The sequence below is a fragment of the Doryrhamphus excisus genome, chromosome 5, assembly GCF_030265055.1.
Source record: "Doryrhamphus excisus isolate RoL2022-K1 chromosome 5, RoL_Dexc_1.0, whole genome shotgun sequence".
Lineage (NCBI taxonomy): Eukaryota > Metazoa > Chordata > Actinopteri > Syngnathiformes > Syngnathidae > Doryrhamphus > Doryrhamphus excisus.
The window spans coordinates 14041629-14061487 of record NC_080470.1 but is presented as its reverse complement, the minus strand read 5'-3'; the positions used below and the strand labels follow the sequence as shown (position 1 = coordinate 14061487).

The 19859-nt window shown below is 37.0% G+C and overlaps 1 protein-coding gene across 1 annotated transcript; it reads left to right on the top strand.

Annotated features, from left to right (window-relative positions):
- The first annotated feature begins 1244 nt into the window (after positions 1–1244).
- On the top strand, positions 1245–19547 carry rx1 (retinal homeobox gene 1). The gene is made up of 4 exons (XM_058073957.1): positions 1245–1804; positions 3224–3559; positions 14559–14803; positions 18150–19547. The coding sequence occupies exons 2-4, from the start codon at positions 3250–3252 to the stop codon at positions 18600–18602; spliced, it is 1008 nt and encodes a 335-aa protein (XP_057929940.1). The 5' UTR covers positions 1245–1804; positions 3224–3249; the 3' UTR covers positions 18603–19547.
- Positions 19548–19859: the final 312 nt, after the last annotated feature.

The following is a 19859-nucleotide window of genomic DNA, read 5'->3' as shown; positions in this document are numbered from 1 at the left end:
AATAAAAAGTGATATTCCCGCAATTTTAAGAGAATAAACGTGTCATATTTTGAGGAAACAATATGTCATTTAATGAGCAGAGAATTTAAATATTCATGAAAAATCATTTTAAAAATTTGTCCTTTAAGGAACAAACAAAACAAAATAAAGCTGTCATTTTGGGGGAAAAGGTTCTAATATTATGGAAAAAAAAAGTCAAAATATGAAGAGAAAAAAAGTTGTAATTTTATAATGATAATCTTTAAATATTATGAGGAAAAATTAGGAATGTCTGATATGTTCGACTCTCAATTCCCGATACCGATATCAACTGATATCAACTGCATTTTTATTAAAAACATTTATAAAAATATAATTGCATAGAGTTGAAATATGAATGATAAATAATTTCTAAAAATGTGTAATGTTTTAATAAACAGACAAAACAAAATAAAGTTGTCAATTTCACAAAATGAGTTTGAAAAAACGAATTTATTAAAAACAAAAAAATGTAAAAAACTTATAAGCATAAGCATTAAAAACAGAAAAATGAATATACTTTGCTTTGGTTCCAATTTTCTACAATAAAAGCTCTGATAAAACATTCCACTGTTCTCAAATATCTTACTTTTTATTTTTCTACACAAAATAAGATGAAAAATAAATAAACAAATCAAGAATAAAGAAAATCAATCAATCAGTAATAAATAAATATAATAATAATAATAAAAACTTAAGAAAGCACATATAGTTGGTGGGTAGACAAATATTTTTTTCATATTAAAATGAACAAAGCATTATTAGAGCCCTGTAGACATGACAAAACACGACTATAGTCACATTTATACTCTTTTTATTTACAACATATTGCGCAACTGCAGGGTCTTGAGACACATGCTAACTCGCAAACTAGAGAGCTAGCGACCTAAACGGTAGCCTTCAAGTTATTTCCTTTCAACTTAAATAGCCAAAAACTTACCACTTCCACACGGATAGGGAGGATAACTATTAAGAGTTATTTAACATGAACATGAATCAAACGTAATCATTTTTTCTGGGTACATGATACCATACAGCATCCATATCAAACTTGCGCGGGCTGCACTAACATTTAACTTTCATATCAAGGCGGGGGCCTCAAACTAGCGTCCTGCAGGCCACGTTTGGACCGCGGGACATGTGTTTGAGACCCCTGACCTACAGCATAGAGCATGAGACTTGTTAGCCTGCCTTCATGTTTGACCATGTGACCCTGGCTAGGGTAGGAGCCAACCCTGACGTCCCCCAATGAGCCAACTGTCACTCATCCAGCATCGGCCATGTTTATGTTTGAGGTTGTCACGCCCGTGTAGTGTCCAGGATCACCTGTGAAGGAGGGTGTGTCCGTGCAGACATCTTTGCTGGTGTGGAGCCAAAGGTCTGAGCGCATCTTTTGTGGTGAAAAGCCAAGAAAGAAAGTGTTAATTAGCCGAGGCCTCCTCCTGTGGACGTCAATGAGACCTTTCATTGTGCCAATCAGGATTCCAATAATTCCAATTCATAACCTCCTCCTACTCCTCCTAAGCTCCTGTTTCACCTCCCTCCCTGTTCTCCTCCTCCTCCTCCTCCTCGCCTCTTTCCCTGGCCTCTGGCTGCAGTGCACGCCACTCCCAGACTTTCCTCTCTCTTCCCCGGACTTCTCCATCATCCTGTAGTTTTTATTTACTGTGTTTTTTTGAGAGGGATGCAAGGGAAGCCGAGTGGCAACCAAGGGGGGACGCTGGAGGCCTGAATGTGGACCAGGACCTGACTTCAGCCCATCCAACTCTTTACTTCTACCTGCAAGGTCGGTACGGCACACACTTGTTTATACACACGTAGCGTATACACTACTGTGTTTACTATATTCTTGTGTACTGTACATCATAATGCATTGGAAGCCATATTTCACCATTTACTTCAATACTTTCAATATTATATTTATGCTCTCGTCATGACCACTCTCAAACAGTATATTTTACTTTTACACTACTCTAGATACACGATATATACATATATGTATACTTTATAAAAACACACGTGTACTGTACTATATGTACTGCCAAATCACAGGGATAAATGATAATCAATAGAATCAGCAATAATAATAAAAACAATTTTCAATATAAATATTTATATGGGTTATTTGGGTCAAAAAATGTAAAAAATAAATAAAATACTTGATAAAACAAACTTCATATTTACTTCGTTCATATTTGAAATTCAAGCAAGTGAGTAAACAGATATTTTTACAAATTTTTAGAAATTATTCATCATTCATATTTCAACTCTATATGCTCATAAAATGATGTGCTTTTTCCTCATATGTGGACTTTATTCTTCTTAAATTTTCTCAGAATATTTGGACTTTTTTCTCATATTATTCCACATTTTCCCCAAACTCATTTTGTAAAATTGACAACTTTATTTTGTTTTGTCTGTTTCTTAAAACATTACACATTTTAGAAATAATCAATAGAATCAGCAATAATAATAAAAACATTTTTCAATATAAATATTTATAAGGGTTATTTAGGTCAAAAAATGTAAAAATAAATAAAATACTTGTTCAAGTTCAAGCAAGTGAGTAAACAGATATTTTTACAAATGGAAAAAATCCTGACTTTGAAGTATACCAAGCTCAATATTTGTATTATTTGATATTTTTTTATATCAATTTTAAAAAATGTCTGCTATTTATGTACGGAAAGCACGTTATTATTTAAGTATGTCATCGTGCAAACTGAAAAAATCCTAAATAAAAATGTAAAAAGAATAAAAAAATACTTTATATCAACTGATCAACTTTAAATATTCAAATGATATAAATGATATTGAAGTATATAAAGACAAATACTTATTTAAAAATCCAAATGATCCCTAATATTTGCCGATATGCCGATACTGTCCGCCTCAATTTCCAATAGCGATATCAGCGGATTGCGATATGTATCGGTTTTCATGATCAGGAACCAACCGAACGCGTTGACTTGTCCCCTAAAAGTCATGAGTGCGTCTTCGTGCTCAGGGACAATGCATAGACTCAGCCCCCCCCCCCCCCCCCCCCCCGACATCGTGTACTGCTAAGCGGGTTTAGGCACACGTCAGGCCTCCTCCCAGGTAACGAGGTGATCTCTGACCTCCGATTCGCACCCGCTCACTCAACTAAGACCTCCTCCCTTCCTCCCTTCCTCCCTTCCTCCGTTCCTCCCTCCGCCGGCCGCAGGAGCCGCTGAGGGGCCGCACGCTCGGATGCATTTATCACTGGATACCATGAGCATGGTGGACGACAGCTGCCTCTCGCCCAGCAACTTCCACGACCTGGCCAAAGGCGGAGGCACGGTCACGGTGGGGGGCCACGTCCACAGCATCGACGTCATCTTGGGATTCAGCAAAGACCAGGACGCCCTGCTGGGCCCCGCTGCAGGGACCCCCGGGCCTCAGAAGGCGGGCGTGGAGGCCTTGGCCGCGGCCGGCAAGCCGCACGAGTCCCACCCGTCCTACAGCGGCCACCTCGGCGCCCTGGGGGATGACGGCCCAGAGCGGCAGTACCAGCACCAGGGTGAGTGGGCACGCATAACTTTGACCGGCGGGAACCGGCAGGGACCGTCAACGGTGCGGATGCTAACGCCCACCCCAAAGACACACCTCACCTCACCTCACTCCAGCCATGTGACTTCCCTCAGCCAATCAGCAAGGACCACAAGCTGCTACCTTTCACTACGTCCATACAAACAACCAATCATTAAACACTACACAGAAGGAAAAGCCATGGCTTTTTCATTACTTAGCAACACTTAGCATAATGACTTGGCTTTTTTATGACTTAGCAACACTTAGCATCATGACGTGACTTTTTTATGACTTAGCAACACTTAGCATAATGACTTGGCTTTTTTATGACTTAGCAACACTTAGCATCATGACGTGACTTTTTTATGACTTAGCAACACTTAGCATAATGACTTGGCTTTTTTATGACTCAGCAACACTTAGCATCATGAATTGACTTTTTTATGACTTAGCAACACTTAGCATCATGACTTGAGTCTTTTATGACTCAGCAACACTTAGCATCATGAATTGACTTTTTTATGACTTAGCAACACTTAGCATCATGACTTGACTTTTTTATGACTTAGCAACACTTAGCATCATGACTTGACTTATTTATGACTTAGCAACACTTAGCATCATGACTTGGCTTTTTATGACTTAGCAACACTTAGCATCATGACTTGGCTTTTTTATGACTTAGCAACACTTAGCATCATGATCTGACTTTTTTATGACTTAGCAACACTTAGCATCATGAATTGACATTTTTATGACTTAGCAACACTTTGGATCATGAATTGACTTATTTATGACTTAGCAACACTTAGCATCATGACTTGGCTTTTTTATGACTTAGCAACACTTAGCATCATGAGTTGACTTATTTATGACTTAGCAGCACTTAGCATCATGACTTGGCTTTTTTATGACTTAGCAACACTTAGCATCATGACGTGACTTTTTTATGACTTAGCAACACTTAGCATAATGACTTGGCTTTTTTATGCCTTAGCAACACTTAGCATCATGAATTGACTTTTTTATGACTTAGCAACACTTAGCATCATGACTTGACTCTTTTATGACTCAGCAACACTTAACATCATGAATTGACTTTTTTATGACTTAGCAACACTTAGCATCATGACTTGGCTTTTTTATGACTTAGCAACACTTAGCATCATGAGTTGACTTATTTATGACTTAGCAACACTTAGCATCATGACTTGGCTTTTTTATGACTTAGAAACACTAAGCATCATGATCTGACTTTTTATGACTTAGCAACACTTTGGATCATGAATTGACTTTTTTATGGCTTAGCAACACTTAGCATCATGAGTTGACTTATTTATGACTTAGCAACACTTAGCATCATGACTTGGCTTTTTTATGACTTAGCAACACTGAGCATCATGATCTGACTTTTTATGACTTAGCAACACTTTGGATCATGAATTGACTTATTTATGACTTAGCAACACTTAGCATCATGACTTGGCTTTTTTATGACTTAGCAACACTTAGCATCATGAGTTGACTTTTTATGACTTAGCAACACTTAGCATCATGACTTCACTTTTTTATGACTGAGCAACACTATCACATAACATATGCCAGTTTACTGTACATCACTTCTTACTGTATTTCAAATATACTCAACATGCTCACACAAATACAGTACTGCTAATATTCCCCACCAAAAATGGGGGAGCTTTAATGAAAATCTTGAAAACAGTGCCCCATTGTACACTATAGAGTGGTATAAAAAAGTTTGGGCACCCCTGATCATTTTCAAGATTTTCCTTTGGAAATGACTGATTGTTGGGATCAGCCATTCAAGGTAAATATATCATACACAAAGTGTGCAATCATCATGTTGTCATGTCATTTGGCCACCCTTGTTGTTTTATTGATTTGAATACCTTTAACACTAATTATTGGAACACAGCATGTGTTTGGTAAGCTCATTGACCCTTGACCTTCATATACAAGTGAAGCCAATGATGAGAAGACGGGTATTTAAGTTGCATCTTCTCTGAAGAGTAGCACCATGGTAGCGTCAAAACAACTATCATGTGCCCGTAGAGCAAATATTGTTCAACATCATGGTCTAGGGGAAGGATACAAAAGCTAGCTCAGAGATTTCAGCGGTCAGGTTCCACTCTGAGGAACATAGTGAGGAAATGGAAGACCACAGGCACAGTTCTGGTTAAGGCCCGAAGATAAGCATTTATCTTAAGCATAAGCATTAAAAACAGAAAAATGAATATACTTTGCTTTGGTTTCGATTTTCTACAATAAAAGCTCTGATAAAACATTCCAGTGTTCTCAAATATCTTACATTTTATTTTTCTACACAAAATAAGATGAAAAATAAATAAACAAATCAAGAATAAAGAAAATCAATCACAGTAATAAATAAATATAATAATAATAATAATAAAAACTTAAGAAACCACATATAGTTGGTGGGTAGACAAATATTTTTTTCAGATTAAAATGAACAAAGCATTATTAGAGCCCTGTAGACATGACAAAACACGACTATAGTCACATTTATACTCTTTTTATTTACAACATATTGCGCAACTGCAGGGTCTTGAGACACATGCTAACTCGCAAACTAGAGAGCTAGCGACCTAAACGGTAGCCTTCAAGTTATTTCCTTTCAACTTAAATAGCCAAAAACTTACCACTTCCACACAGATAGGGAGGATAACTATTAACAGTTATTTAACCTTTAACATGAACATGAATCAAACGTAATAATTTTTTCTGGGTACATGATACCATACAGCATCCATATCAAACTTGCGGGGCCGCACTAACATTAAACTTTCATATCAGGGCGGGGGCCTCAAAGTAGTGTCCTGCGTGCCACATTTGGCCCTCGGGCCGCGTGTTTGAGACCCCTGCTATAAAGTTCATTTGACTTCTCATCTATCACTGTGTTGGTCTGCTCTATGATATATTTAACTGGAATGGCTGATTCCGACAACCAGTCATTTACGTAGTAAGGAATATCTGGAGAGTGATGAGAGTGGAGCAGATGGAGTGTGGTTACGCCCCCCAACCCCACTCACCCCCAATCCCATCTCCTTGTGGAATTCGGTCTAATCTTCTCTTGTCTTGTGTGGTGTGCAGATTAGAACGTAGGGGCCGGCATTGTGACGTTTAAATGTAATCTGAAGCTATTTCCACGTCGGGGCTCTGACAGGTGCTTACTGACACGTCGATAGACTCACCAAATCATCATTTCTGCTGGGATGCCATATTTCTTACCTTGTTTTGGTCTTTGGGGGTAAATAACGACCCAAGAATGCGTTTCTGCTTGAAGCCCAACTGGAAGCCCTTGATAGCCCACCACAAACCTGTGTAATATGTCCAATAAAGTCTACTATATTGGGTAACAGGAGTGTTAAGATGACTATATGGGTGTTATGTCATGTCTGGAGGGCTCTAATAATGTTAAACAGCACATTTAGAAGGTTGTAAAGAGGTTTTCTATTTCTTATATGGTTTATTCTGTCTTATAATGTCTACTATATCAGGTATAATAATGTAAAGATGACTATAGGGGTGTTATTTCATGTCCAGAGGACTCTAATAATGCTAAACAGCACATTTAGAAGGTTGTAAACAGAGTTTTGATGTCTTATATGGCTAATTTTGTCTTATAATGTCTACTATAGTGGGTAATAGGAGTGTTAAGGTGACTATAGGGGTGTTATGTCATGTCTAGAGGACTCTAATAATGTTAAACAGTACATTTAGAAGGTTGTAAACAGAGTTTTGATGTCTTATATGGCTAATTTGTCCAATAAAGTCTACTATATTGGGTAATAGGAGTGTTAAGGTGACTATAGGGGTGTTATGTCATGTCTCCAGAGGACTCTAATAACGTTAAACAGTGTATTTAGAAGATTGTAAAGAGGTTTTTTATTTCTTATATGGCTAATTCTGTCTTATAATGTCTACTATTTTGGGTAATAATAATGTAAAGATGACTATAGGGGTGTTATTTCATGTCCACGGGACTCTAATAATGTTAAACAGCACATTTAGAAGGTTGTAAAGAGAGTTTTGATGTCCTATCTGGCTAATTTGTCCAATAAAGTCTACTATATTGGGTAATAGGAGTGTTAAGGTGACTATAGGGGTGTTATGTCATGTTTCTAGAGGACTCTAATAATGTTAAACAGTGTATTTTGAAGATTGTAAAGAGGTTTTCTATTTCTTATATGGCTAATTCTGTCTTATAATGTCTATTATATCGGGTAATAATAATGTAAAGATGACTATAGGGGTGTTATTTCATGTCCAGAGGACTCTAATATTGTTAAACAGTACATTTAGAAGGTTGTAAAGAGAGTGTTGATGTCTTATATGGCTAATATGTCCAATAAAGTCTACTATAATGGGTAACAGGAGTGTTAAGGTGACTATAGGGGTGTTATGTCATGTCTCTAGAGGACTCTAATAATGTTAAACAGTGTATTTTTAAGATTGTAAAGAGGTTTTGTATTTCTTTTATGGCTAATTCTGTCTTATAATGTCTAGTATATTGGGTAATAAGAATGTAAAGATGACTATAGGGGTGTTGTTTCATGTCCAGAGGACTCTAATAATGTTAAACAGCATATTTAGAAGGTTGTAAACAGATTTTTGATGTCTTATATGGCTAATTTTGTCTTATAATGTCTACTCTATCGGGTAATAATAATGTAAAGATGACTATAGCGGTATTATTTCATGTCCAGAGGACTCTAATAATGTTAAACAGTACATTCAGAAGGTTGTAAAGAGAGTTTTGATGTCTTATATGGCTAATTTGTCCTATAAAGTCTACTATATTGGGTAACAGGAGTGTTAAGGTGACTATAGGGGTGTTATGTCATGTCTAGAGGGCTCTAATAATGTTAAACAACACATTTAGAAGGTCGTAAAGACAGTTTTTATGTCTTATCTGGCTAATTTGTCCTATAAAGTCTACTTTATTGGGTAACAGGAGTGTTAAGGCAACTATAGGGGTGTTACGTCATGTCTCTAGAGGACTCTAATAATGTTAAACAGTGTATTTAGAAGATTGTAAAGTGTTTTTCTATTTCTTATATGGCTAATTCTGTCTTATAATGTCTACTATTTTGGGTAATAATAATGTAAAGATGACTTTAGGGGTGTTATTTCATGTCCAGATGACTCTAATGATGTTAAACAGTACATTTAGAAGGTTGTAAAGAGGGTTTTGATGTCTTATATGGCTAATTTGTCCAATAAAGTCTACTATAATGGGTAACAGGAGTGTTAAGGTGACTAATGGGGTGTTATGTCATGTCTCTAGAGGACTCTAATAATGTTAAACAGTGTATTTTTAAGATTGTAAAGAGGTTTTGTATTTCTTTTATGGCTAATTCTGTCTTATAATGTCTACTATATTGGGTAATAATAATGTAAAGATGACTATAGGGGTGTTATTTCATGTCCAGAGGACTCTAATAATGTTAAACAGCATATTTAGAAGGTTGTAAACAGATTTTTGATGTCTTATATGGCTAATTTTGTCTTATAATGTCTACTCTATCGGGTAATAATAATGTAAAGATGACTATAGGGGTATTATTTCATGTCCAGAGGACTCTAACAATGTTAAACAGCACATTTAGAAGGTTGTAAAGAGAGTTTTGATGTCTTATATGGCTAGCTTGTCCTATAAAGTCAACTATATTGGGTAACAGGAGTGTTAAGGTGACTATAGGGGTGTTATGTCATGTCTCTAGAGGACTCTCATAACGTTAAACAGTGTATTTAGAAGATTGTAAAGTGTTTTTCTATTTCTTATATGGCTAATTCTGTCTTATAATGTCTACTATTTTGGGTAATAATAATGTAAAGATGACTATAGGGGTGTTATTTCATGTCCAGAGGACTCTAATAATGTTAAATGGCATATTTAGAAGGTTGTAAACAGATTTTTGATGTCTTATATGGCTAATTTTGTCTTATAATGTCTACTATAGTTGGTAATAGGAGTGTTAAGGTGACTATAGGGGTGTTGTGTCATGTCTAGAGGGCTCTAATAATGTTAAACAACACATTTAGAAGGTTGTAAAGACAGTTTTGATGTCTTATCTGGCTAATTTGTCCTATAAAGTCTACTATATTGGGTAATAGGATTGTTAAGGTGACTATAGGGGTGTTATGTCATGTCACTAGAGAGCTGTAATAATTTCTTGATGATTGATTTATTCATATGAAACTTTCATGTTTGTGTGACTGGTGGACTCGGCCCCAATGCTAGGAGACCACAAGGAAACGAATGAAATGGAAGATGACATGTTGGTGTAGACGATGATGCTTTTAGAAGGCAAAGTACCGGTTCACGTGTTTGCACGCATCCTGGCTATAAATATTGTGTCTTCTTCCATAAGCCATGAAAGTGAATTGAGTCATCCAGTTTGAGTTGAGGTGGAATTTGCATGTTGAAAAAAGCCAACCCAAACTGCGAGGCCACTGGTGACATCGGTCCTTTGTGTGCAACTGTCCCATGAAGTCTACTTCCTTCCCCTCGGATGAGCAACTTGCCCGAGTCCATCACCCTAACCCCGTCCCCTGTCCCCTGCACCCCCTCCCCGCGTGCTGGCTGCTAAACAGTGGGCGGCCTTCAGACGGACGGCTACGATGGGCTGACAGGCACAAGAGCTGGTCACTGAACCACACCCGACCTCGGGCCTTTGTCCCGACCCGGCCTTTTGTCACGGGCCGCTTAATGAGAGCCCCATAAAGCCATGTCCCCGCCCCGCATTGTCGCCGCCTCCGCTCTAGCTCGCCACTTGAAAGAGCACCACCGCGCCGCCTTTATGGGCCATCAACGCGTCTCCTTCTCAGACGCTGAGCTGCTGCTCTGGCTAACTGATGATGATGTCATCATCAAGCAAGTGGAACCTGCCACCAGGACCTCCACGTCTACCTTGGTCTACCTTGGTTTACCATGGTCTACCTTGGTCTACATTGGTCTACCATGGTCTACCATGGTCTACCTTGGTCTACCATGGTCTACCATGGTCTACCATGGCCATGCTGTGTGGGTCAAAACCTGAAATGATGTTTGTTATGCCACAGGAGGCACCAATTAGATCAATAGTTGAATTAGGACACCATTGGTCGCTGCTCACATTAGCAAACCAATGTGAACCCAGTAAGAAACTTTATTTTTATATTTGGACTTTTTACATTTGACAAAACACAATTAGCCATCATAAAATAAAAATGTCTGAATTTACGAATCAAGGTCGTTTCAACATTGCAGTTCAACTGTGCTTCAGCGTCGTCTGAAGTCATAATATTATGAGAAACTAACAAAAAACAAAATGTTTATTGTTTAACAATAAACAATTGTAAAGCAAATGTGTTAGAGTGTGACAAGAAGGGCGTGAAATATGATGGGAATAAGTCATGAATTCATGAAAAGAAAGTTTAAATAGCTGTAAAGAAAACAGAATCAAATCAAAATATGACAATTTTATGAATTTTATGAATTTCATGACTTTCATGACGTAATTTTATATATATATATATAGTCAAAAATATATATATATATATATATTATATAGATAAGTCATAATATTCTAATATAAGATATAATATTCTAATATAATAATATTATGACTTATCTATATTATATATGTATGTATATATATGTGTGTGTGTGTGTGTGTGTGTGTGTGTGTGTATAAAGTTGAAATAGCTGTGAAGAAAACAGAATAAAATCAAAATATGACGATTTTATGAAAAAAAAATATATATATATATACACATAATAGTCATAATATTCTCCTCAGAATAGTATGACTTTATTATGCCATAATAGTCATAATATTATAGATCATAATATTATGCATATTATGATATAATATCATAATATTATGACATAATAAAGTCATACTATTCTGAGGAGAATATCATGACTATTATATATATAATATATATAATATTATAATATAATAATATTATGACTTATCTATATTATATATGTATATATATATACACACACATACATATATATACTATATAATAGTCATAATATTATGACTATTATGACTAGGGCTGAAAAATACATTCTTTATTTCAAGTCGTAATATGATGGGAAAGAAACAAGAAAAATAAAGCTGGCATTTCTGGACAATTATGTTGGGGAAAAATATCATCATGTAAATAATATTTAATAACAATATTATAATACTATAATATGGAAATAAGTTACAATCTAATGGGGTAAAGTCAAAATATTTTGAGAAGAAACTTTATGGCGAAAAGAAAATGTAAAAAATGTATGAAAATGGTTAAACGGGTGGTTCCCTCAATGTTCTCCTTGATGGATAGATGGATGGGTTGGTGGATGGGCGGGTGGACGGATGGGTGGATGGATGGGTGGATGGACGGGCGGGTGGATGGACGGGTGGATGGATGGATGGACGGATGGGCGGGTGGACGGATGGGCGGATGGGCGGGTGGACGGATGGACGGGTGGACGGATGGGTGGATGGATGGGCGGGTGGACGGATGGGTGGATGGATGGGCGGGTGGACGGATGGGTGGATGGATGGATGGACGGATGGACGGATGGGTGGGTGGATGGATGGGCGGGTGGCTGGATGAATGGATGGATGGATTGGTGGGCGGAATGGTTGGGTGGATGGATGGATGGGTTGGTGGATGGGCAGGTCGATGGATGGGTGGATGGATGGGCGGGTGGACGGATAGGTGGATGGATGGGCAGATGGATGGGCGGGTGGATGGATGGATGGTTGGGTGGATGGATGGGCGGATCGATGGATGGGTGGATGGATGGGCGGGTGCATGGATGAATGGATGGATGGATTGGTGGGCGGAATGGTTGGGTGGATGGATGGATGGGTCCGTGGGTGGACGGACGGACGGATGGGTGGGTGGGTGGGTGGTCTTTTAGGTGGGTGGACGGATGGCTGGATGTGCGGGTGGATGGATGGGTGGATGGATTGGCGGGTGGATGGATGGGCAGATGGATTGGCTGATGGGTCGATGGATGAATGGACGGATGGATTGGTGGGCGGAATGGTTGGGTGGATGGATTGATGGGTGGGTGGACGGACGGGTGGACAGGTGGATGGATGGATGGAAGGAGCGGACGGGTTGATTGGTTGTATGCATCAGTGGACGGATGGATGTTTTTGGTACCTGCTGGTTGCCCCATAGTTGTGTGTTGGTTGTGCGTTTTGGTTAGCTTTGGGTTGTATCGGCAGTCCCTCACAGCCTTTACAACAATGAATGATCTTAGGACAAATGGAGCTGCATGTACATGAACCCATCATCAGTCATGAATGAAGCCAACAGACACTTTGGACAAGTTTACTGCAAGTGACATGAAGAAATAGAAATAACAGTTCGTCTTATTCAGTATAAAGATGTGAAATTATGCCACGTCGGACCCAATCCCTTTGTACGTGTGTATGGGGGAAAATAAGTCAAAAAGAGGCTTTGCAACACGTGTTAAATGTATCCTGTATCTGCTAACTATCTGCTGCTGTCAGCTACACATGTGGGACTAGCACATTTTCACATTTTTCACGTTGTGATTTTTTTATGAACATCAGAGCAGGTTTCATCTCTTCATGTTCAAAGACTAAAGGACAGGACAACAACAGTCCTATCTAGTCTCATCTAGCTCTAATTGAATTGAGCGAAACTGAACTGTTCAGGTTGTCTTACAAGATGTTTGCCTCTCATCCAAGCAGGCTTGATTAGTTGATGCTCTTTGACTAGATGAGATATTCCTATCTAGCTGTCTGACTGGTGAATTGATCACAACTGGACTGGACTGTTCGGGTTGTCTTTGAAAACGCTTTGCCTCCCATTTGAGCACGACTTCATGGTACAAGACTAGATAGGACAAACCTATCTAGTCCCATGGAACTGTACCCAGTACAATGTAACTGTTCAGGCTGTCTTAGAAAAGGTTTCCCCTCACGTTGTGCATTAGTTTATGCTGAGCGACTAGATAGGACAGTCCTAACTAGTCCCATCGAGCTGTCAGGGCATCAAATCTCTGATAATGTAACGGTTCAACATGCCTGAGAAGACACTTGGCCTCTCATCCGAGCAGGCTAGCAGACTAGATAGGACAGTCCTATCATGTCATGTGATTGCTGGTACAGGCTTTTATTTGCTGAATGTAGACTGGATGAAGTGAGCAGAGTATTTGAAGAGCTTGCAACCAAAAGGCGCTAAATCCATTTTGACTGATTTTGAGAAAATCAATGATTTTTAATTACGCACATATCAATCTATTTGGTCATCAAGTCTATATTGCAAATGAAAGAGCTATCAATATAGGTCATAAAAATGCATGCTATAAAAATCCTGCACACACCATGTATTTTATATATATATATATTTTTTTTCGGATTTAGCGTCTTTTGGCTGAAATAAATTTGAAGTCACCTTTAACTTCTTCAATGGCATTGTTGTAAAAGAATGTAAGGTGCTTTAATGTGCTATGCTAATAAAATAATTACAACACAGAAGCCATTCTCAACATACAATACAAAATAATTATTATGAATTAAATGAATAAAAATGTTATTAAAAGCAGTGCTCATATTTTTGATGCACCATGAAGGTGACAGTGACAAAAATCATCTAATTCCAAACTCTTTACATTGTATGTTTTTTAGTACAAGTAAAATAATGTTTCTCATGAAAGTTGGAGGTGTCAAGGTAGAGACATGCCTTTTATGGCGTAAAAAAAACTTCCATGTTACAGAATACTGTAAAAACACAATTTGTGTTCTCCTGAATTGCATAACATACTGTAACTATCATACGTGTACTTAATGTACACAAACAAAACAGGATGCGCACTGATACTGGCTTTCTGTATGTGCAGTGCCAATTGTATTCTTCTAAATGCCTTATACTGTACGTGTTCACCATCATCAAGTATTATTGATGTCATCTGTGAGCAGACGTGGCCATCTTCTCCAACAAGTGTGAGGAGGAGCTGAGGAAGAGCGTGGACAGCGATGAGGGCAAGTCGCCGGATTCGTGCAAAGACGATCAGCCCAAGAAGAAACACCGACGCAACCGCACCACCTTCACCACCTACCAGCTACACGAGCTGGAGCGCGCCTTCGAGAAGTCCCACTACCCCGACGTGTACAGTCGAGAGGAGCTGGCCATGAAGGTCAACCTGCCTGAAGTCCGAGTTCAGGTATCTTGGAAAATACACAACCTACTGCCATACACTATACACCGTACACTGTACACCAGGGGTCTCAAACTCAATTTACCAAAAATTGGTAAAAAAAAATTTCAAATTTTTTTCCCAAAAAAACCACATTTATTAAAAACAAAAAAATGTAAAAAAAACAATTTTCTACAATAAAAGCTCTGATAAAACATTCCACTGTTCTCAAATATCTTACTTTTTATTTTTCTACACAAAATAAGATGAAAAATAAATAAACAAATCAAGAATAAAGAAAATCAATCAATCAGTAATAAATAAATAAATATAATAATAATAATAATAATAATAATAATAATAATAATAAAACAGCAAATAATAAAAACTTAAGAAAGCACATATAGCTGGTGGGTAGACAAATTATTTTTTCAGATTAAAATGAACAAAGCATTATTAGAGCCCTGTAGACATGACAAAACACGACTATAGTCACATTTATACTCTTTTTATTTACAACATATTGCGCAACTGCAGGGTCTTGAGACACATGCTAACTCGCAAACTAGAGAGCTAGCGACCTAAACGGTAGCCTTCAAGTTATTTCCTTTCAACTTAAATAGCCAAAAACTTACCACTTCCACATGGATAGGGAGGATAACTATAAACAGTTATTTAACCTTTAACATGAACATGAATCAAACGTAATCATTTTTTCTGGGTACATGATACCATACAGCATCCATATCAAACTTGCACAGGCCGCACTAACATTAAACTTTCATATCAAGGCGGGGGCCTCAAACAGGTGTCCTGCGGGCCACATTTGGCACGATACACCATACAATATACACCATAAACTATATACACCATACACCATACAATGTAGAGTATAGAGTAAGACTTCATGATGTTCTTCTTGCAAGGTTACGTTTTTTTCTTAATACTATTATGCTGACTATTATGCTATTATGCTAACACCATCCTAAAGTTACCTTTTTTTCCTTGTAACATGATTTTCTTCTCATTTTTTACACATTTTTTAAAATTTATTACTTCATTCTTGCAATAATAATTTTTTTTTCTGTGTAAAAAAAATCTCCCCTCTTTTTGTGAAATTTGTAAATTGTCAGATTTATTTTGGAACTTTTTTTTTTTCTCCCATAATACTATAACTTTATAACATTGCAACTTTTTGGAAAAAAACTTCATTCTTGTACTTGTAGTATTTTTACTGTGTAAAAAAAAATCCTTCCTTTTTCCTTGCAAACTTCCAACTTTATTGTCCAGAAATCTGACTTGAACCTTCCAACTTTTTGTGTTACTTTTCGTCTGGCTGTTTATTTCTTGTGATATCATGGCCAAATTCTCCGACAATTATGACTTCATCTTGTAAAAAATAAAAATAAAAACCTTGGTTGTCTAACGCTGTGTGTTTTTAAATATGACTTTAGAACTTTTTTATACACGTAACTTATATTTTTTTTTACTTGTAAAGTTAGGCCAAAATTCTCCGTACGACATTTCAATTAAAAAAAAAACTTTTTTTTTTTTTTGTCCTGAAATTCCATTTTTTTTTCTTGTAATTGTACAACTTTCTTTAATACCTTTTTTGTCTCAATAATCCAAACAACCTCAAAGGAATACAATATACAAAACATTTGAGAAGGCATACAAATATAAAAGTACAAAATAATAAAATATCAGCAACAACAATATGAAATATTGTTGTATTTATCATCATTGCCACTTATATTGTTACTATCACCATCATTACCGCTAATAATAATCATAATAACATCTTGTCATTACCTTCCCTGTCCCCAAAAGTCCTTTGTCTCATATTGTCCATGCAAAGGAGTGATAAAGCACAGGCCGACATTCCGACCTGAGCTTTGGGAAAGGCTAGTGGCTAGCGGCTAGCGGCTACTTGCCAAGTGGAGCGATTGCATCAGGTGATTACGCAAGGAGCAGCGAGTGTTTCCAAAGCGCTCTCGCCAGCGCCATCCCATCATAGCCAGCAGCTTCTGTTGAAAAGATCGGCCTCATTTTTTTAGAATAAAGTCGTACATTTATGAGAATAAAGTCATACATTTACAAGAAAAAAGTAGTACATTTATGAGAATAATGTCGTACATTTATGAGAAAAAAGTCATAAATTTACCACAATAAAGTTGTAGATATACGAGAAAAAAGTCGGCCATATATGAGAAAAAATTGTTAGACATTTTTGAGTATAAAGTCATATATTTATTCAAAAAAAGTTGTAAATTTCAGAGGGTAATGTCATACATCAAATTTCCGAGAAAAATGTTGTATGAGAATAATGTCGTACATTTACAAGAAAAAAGTAATACATTTACAAAAATAAAGTTGTACATATACCAGAATAAAGTCAGAAATTTCTGAGAATATAGAAAAACATGTCGGACATTTTGGAGAATAAAGTCATATATTTATTTTTAAAAAGTTGTCAATTTACGTGGATAATGTCGTACATTTATGAGAATAAAGTCATACATTTACAAGAAAAAAAGTAGTCAATTTATGAGGAAAATGTTGTACATTTACAAGAGTAAAGTCATACATTTACGAGAAGAAAATGTCCGAAATTTAATTTCTTTATTTCTTTATTTCTTATTCATTTACAAAAAAAATTGTACATTCATGAGAAAAAAAATTCTAATTTAATATTATTATTATATTTTATTATTATATTATTATTATTATTTTATTATTATATTATTATTATTATTATATTATTATATTATTATATTATTATATTATTATATTATTATATTATTATATTATTATATTATTATATTATTATATTATATTATTATTTCAAGAATAAAGTTCATTCATTCATTCATTCATTTTCTACCGCTTTTCCTCACGAGGGTCGCGGGGGGGTGCTGGAGCCTATCCCAGCTGTCTTCGGGCGTAAGGCGGGGTACACCCTAGACTGGTCGCCAGCCAATCACAGCAAGAATAAAGTTGTACATTTATAAGAAAATAAGAAACGAAAGGCCAAAGGTCATATAAGTCCCTGCTTTTCATAGCTGTCTCAGACAATGCCTGTTAGCGATTTTGAGAATAAAGTTGTAAATGTACGAGAAAAAGCTTGCAATATTACGAGAATAAATAAAGCCCTCCAGAAAAAAAAGTGGTAGCTTTATTTAACAGGCATTGCTTGAGACGGCTACGAAAAGGGAGGACCTACATGACCCTTGACTTTGGGCATGTGGAGCATGATCGAGAGTGATACGTAGGTTTGATGAGGAGTGATCAAGCATGCTGGCATGGATTAGTCATTGCAGGCCCATCGGTAAGAGACCCGGCAGGTATCTCACGGCTCCGTTTTGTCGCCCAGGTGTGGTTCCAGAACCGAAGAGCAAAATGGCGTCGCCAGGAGAAGATGGACGCCAGCAGCATGAAGCTCCACGACTCGCCGATGCTCTCCTTCAACCGCTCGGCACCGGTCCACACCACCATGGGACCCATGAGCAACTCCCTCCCCTTGGATCCCTGGCTGACCTCGCCCTTGTCCAGCGCCACACCGGTCCACAGCATCCCAGGCTTCATGGGTCCAACTCAAGGCCTCCAGTCCAACTACCCCAGCCACGGCTTCCTCAACTCCAGCCCTCATCCGTCCATGGGGCAGGGGATGCAGAGTGTGGCCCCGCCTCCTTACCAGTGTCCGGCACCGTACCAGGACAAGTTCCCGTTGGAGGACATGGACCAGCGCAGTTCTAGTATCGCTGCCCTGAGGATGAAGGCCAAGGAACACATCCAGTCCATGGATAAAACCTGGCTACCCATGTGACTACCGACGATGCGAAGCTAAATCATTCCCGGGTTTCGGGACTCTCTTTTTACATATTTCTTTTATTTGGTTTTTCTACTTCTCAAAGTCATGAAGTTCATTCATGATGTGTTTTCAAACTGCCTGTGAAAAGAACGCTCCGGTTTTGGGTTCGACATGTCCCACTTTTTGCTTATTTTTCAGTCATTTGTCCCAAAGTCATTCCGTCATTAAAAAGTCAATCCCTTTGCCGTTATTTCCTGGACTCATCGGGATGGAAAATACACGGGAGTATTGGGGCAACACTGACGAGAACACGGCTCAAAACTTTATTAGGAAAAATACCACTTTATTTACATCACATTATGACTTTTCTTTCTGAAAAAAATCTCTAATATTATGACTTTTTTGTTAGCACAGTATGGATATTTCATATGAGATACGATATTTTGTCTCGTATTCCAATGACTTAAAAAAAGGGAGGGGCTTTATTCTTGCAAGGCTATTTTTTGTTCTTTTTTCAAGTGAAATACCAACTTTTTCGATGTTATTATAACCTTCCTTCGACAAAAACTTTATTTATGTAAACTCTTGGCTTTTTTGGTAGCATAACTTTTTTTCTGAAAGCAAATTATTAAAGTTTTTTTATATTATTTTAAGTTTTTGTTGGAATGTTACACCAAAACTCATCCTAAAAATACAATGATATAATATTCATAACATTTAACTTTTTTCTTGTAACTTTTCTTATACAATTTTTTTTTTTTTTCGGAACATAAAAAAAAAATTTTTCTTCTGAATGTTATGACAAAAAACAATGAATTCAATTTCCTGTCATTGCAACAAAAAAAAATCAAACTTTTTTTTCTCTCATAATACCATGGCTTCATTTTTACATCACTGCAATTCTTCATTCACAAAAAATTTATTACTTTTTTCTCTTGAAACTCCAAGGGGGGGGGGGGGGTGGCTTTATTCTTGCAAGGCTAATTTTTCTTCTTTTTTCAAGTGAAATACCAACTTTTTCTTGTACTTTTCCAATGTTATTATAACCTTCCTTCGACAAAAAAATGACTTTATTCATGTAACGTCATGGCTTTTTTTGTAGCATAACTTTTTTTCTGAAAGCAAATTTTTTTGTTTTTGTTGGAATGTTACACCAAAAATCATCCTAAAAATATAATGATATAATATTCATAACATTTAACTTTTTTCTTGTAACTTTTCTTCTACAAAAATTTTTTCTTTTTTTTTCGGAACATTAAAAAAATGTTTTTT

What these genes read in the sequence shown, in the direction of transcription:
- rx1 (XM_058073957.1), top strand. Translation starts at nt 3,250, where the DNA reads ATGCATTTATCACTGGATACCATGAGCATGGTGGACGACAGCTGCCTC. An exon ending in GCGGCAGTACCAGCACCAGG is followed by an intron (nt 3,560 to 14,558) that starts GTGAGTGGGCAC and finishes ATCTGTGAGCAG; the next exon opens with ACGTGGCCATCTTCTCCAAC. An exon ending in TGCCTGAAGTCCGAGTTCAG is followed by an intron (nt 14,804 to 18,149) that starts GTATCTTGGAAA and finishes TTTGTCGCCCAG; the next exon opens with GTGTGGTTCCAGAACCGAAG.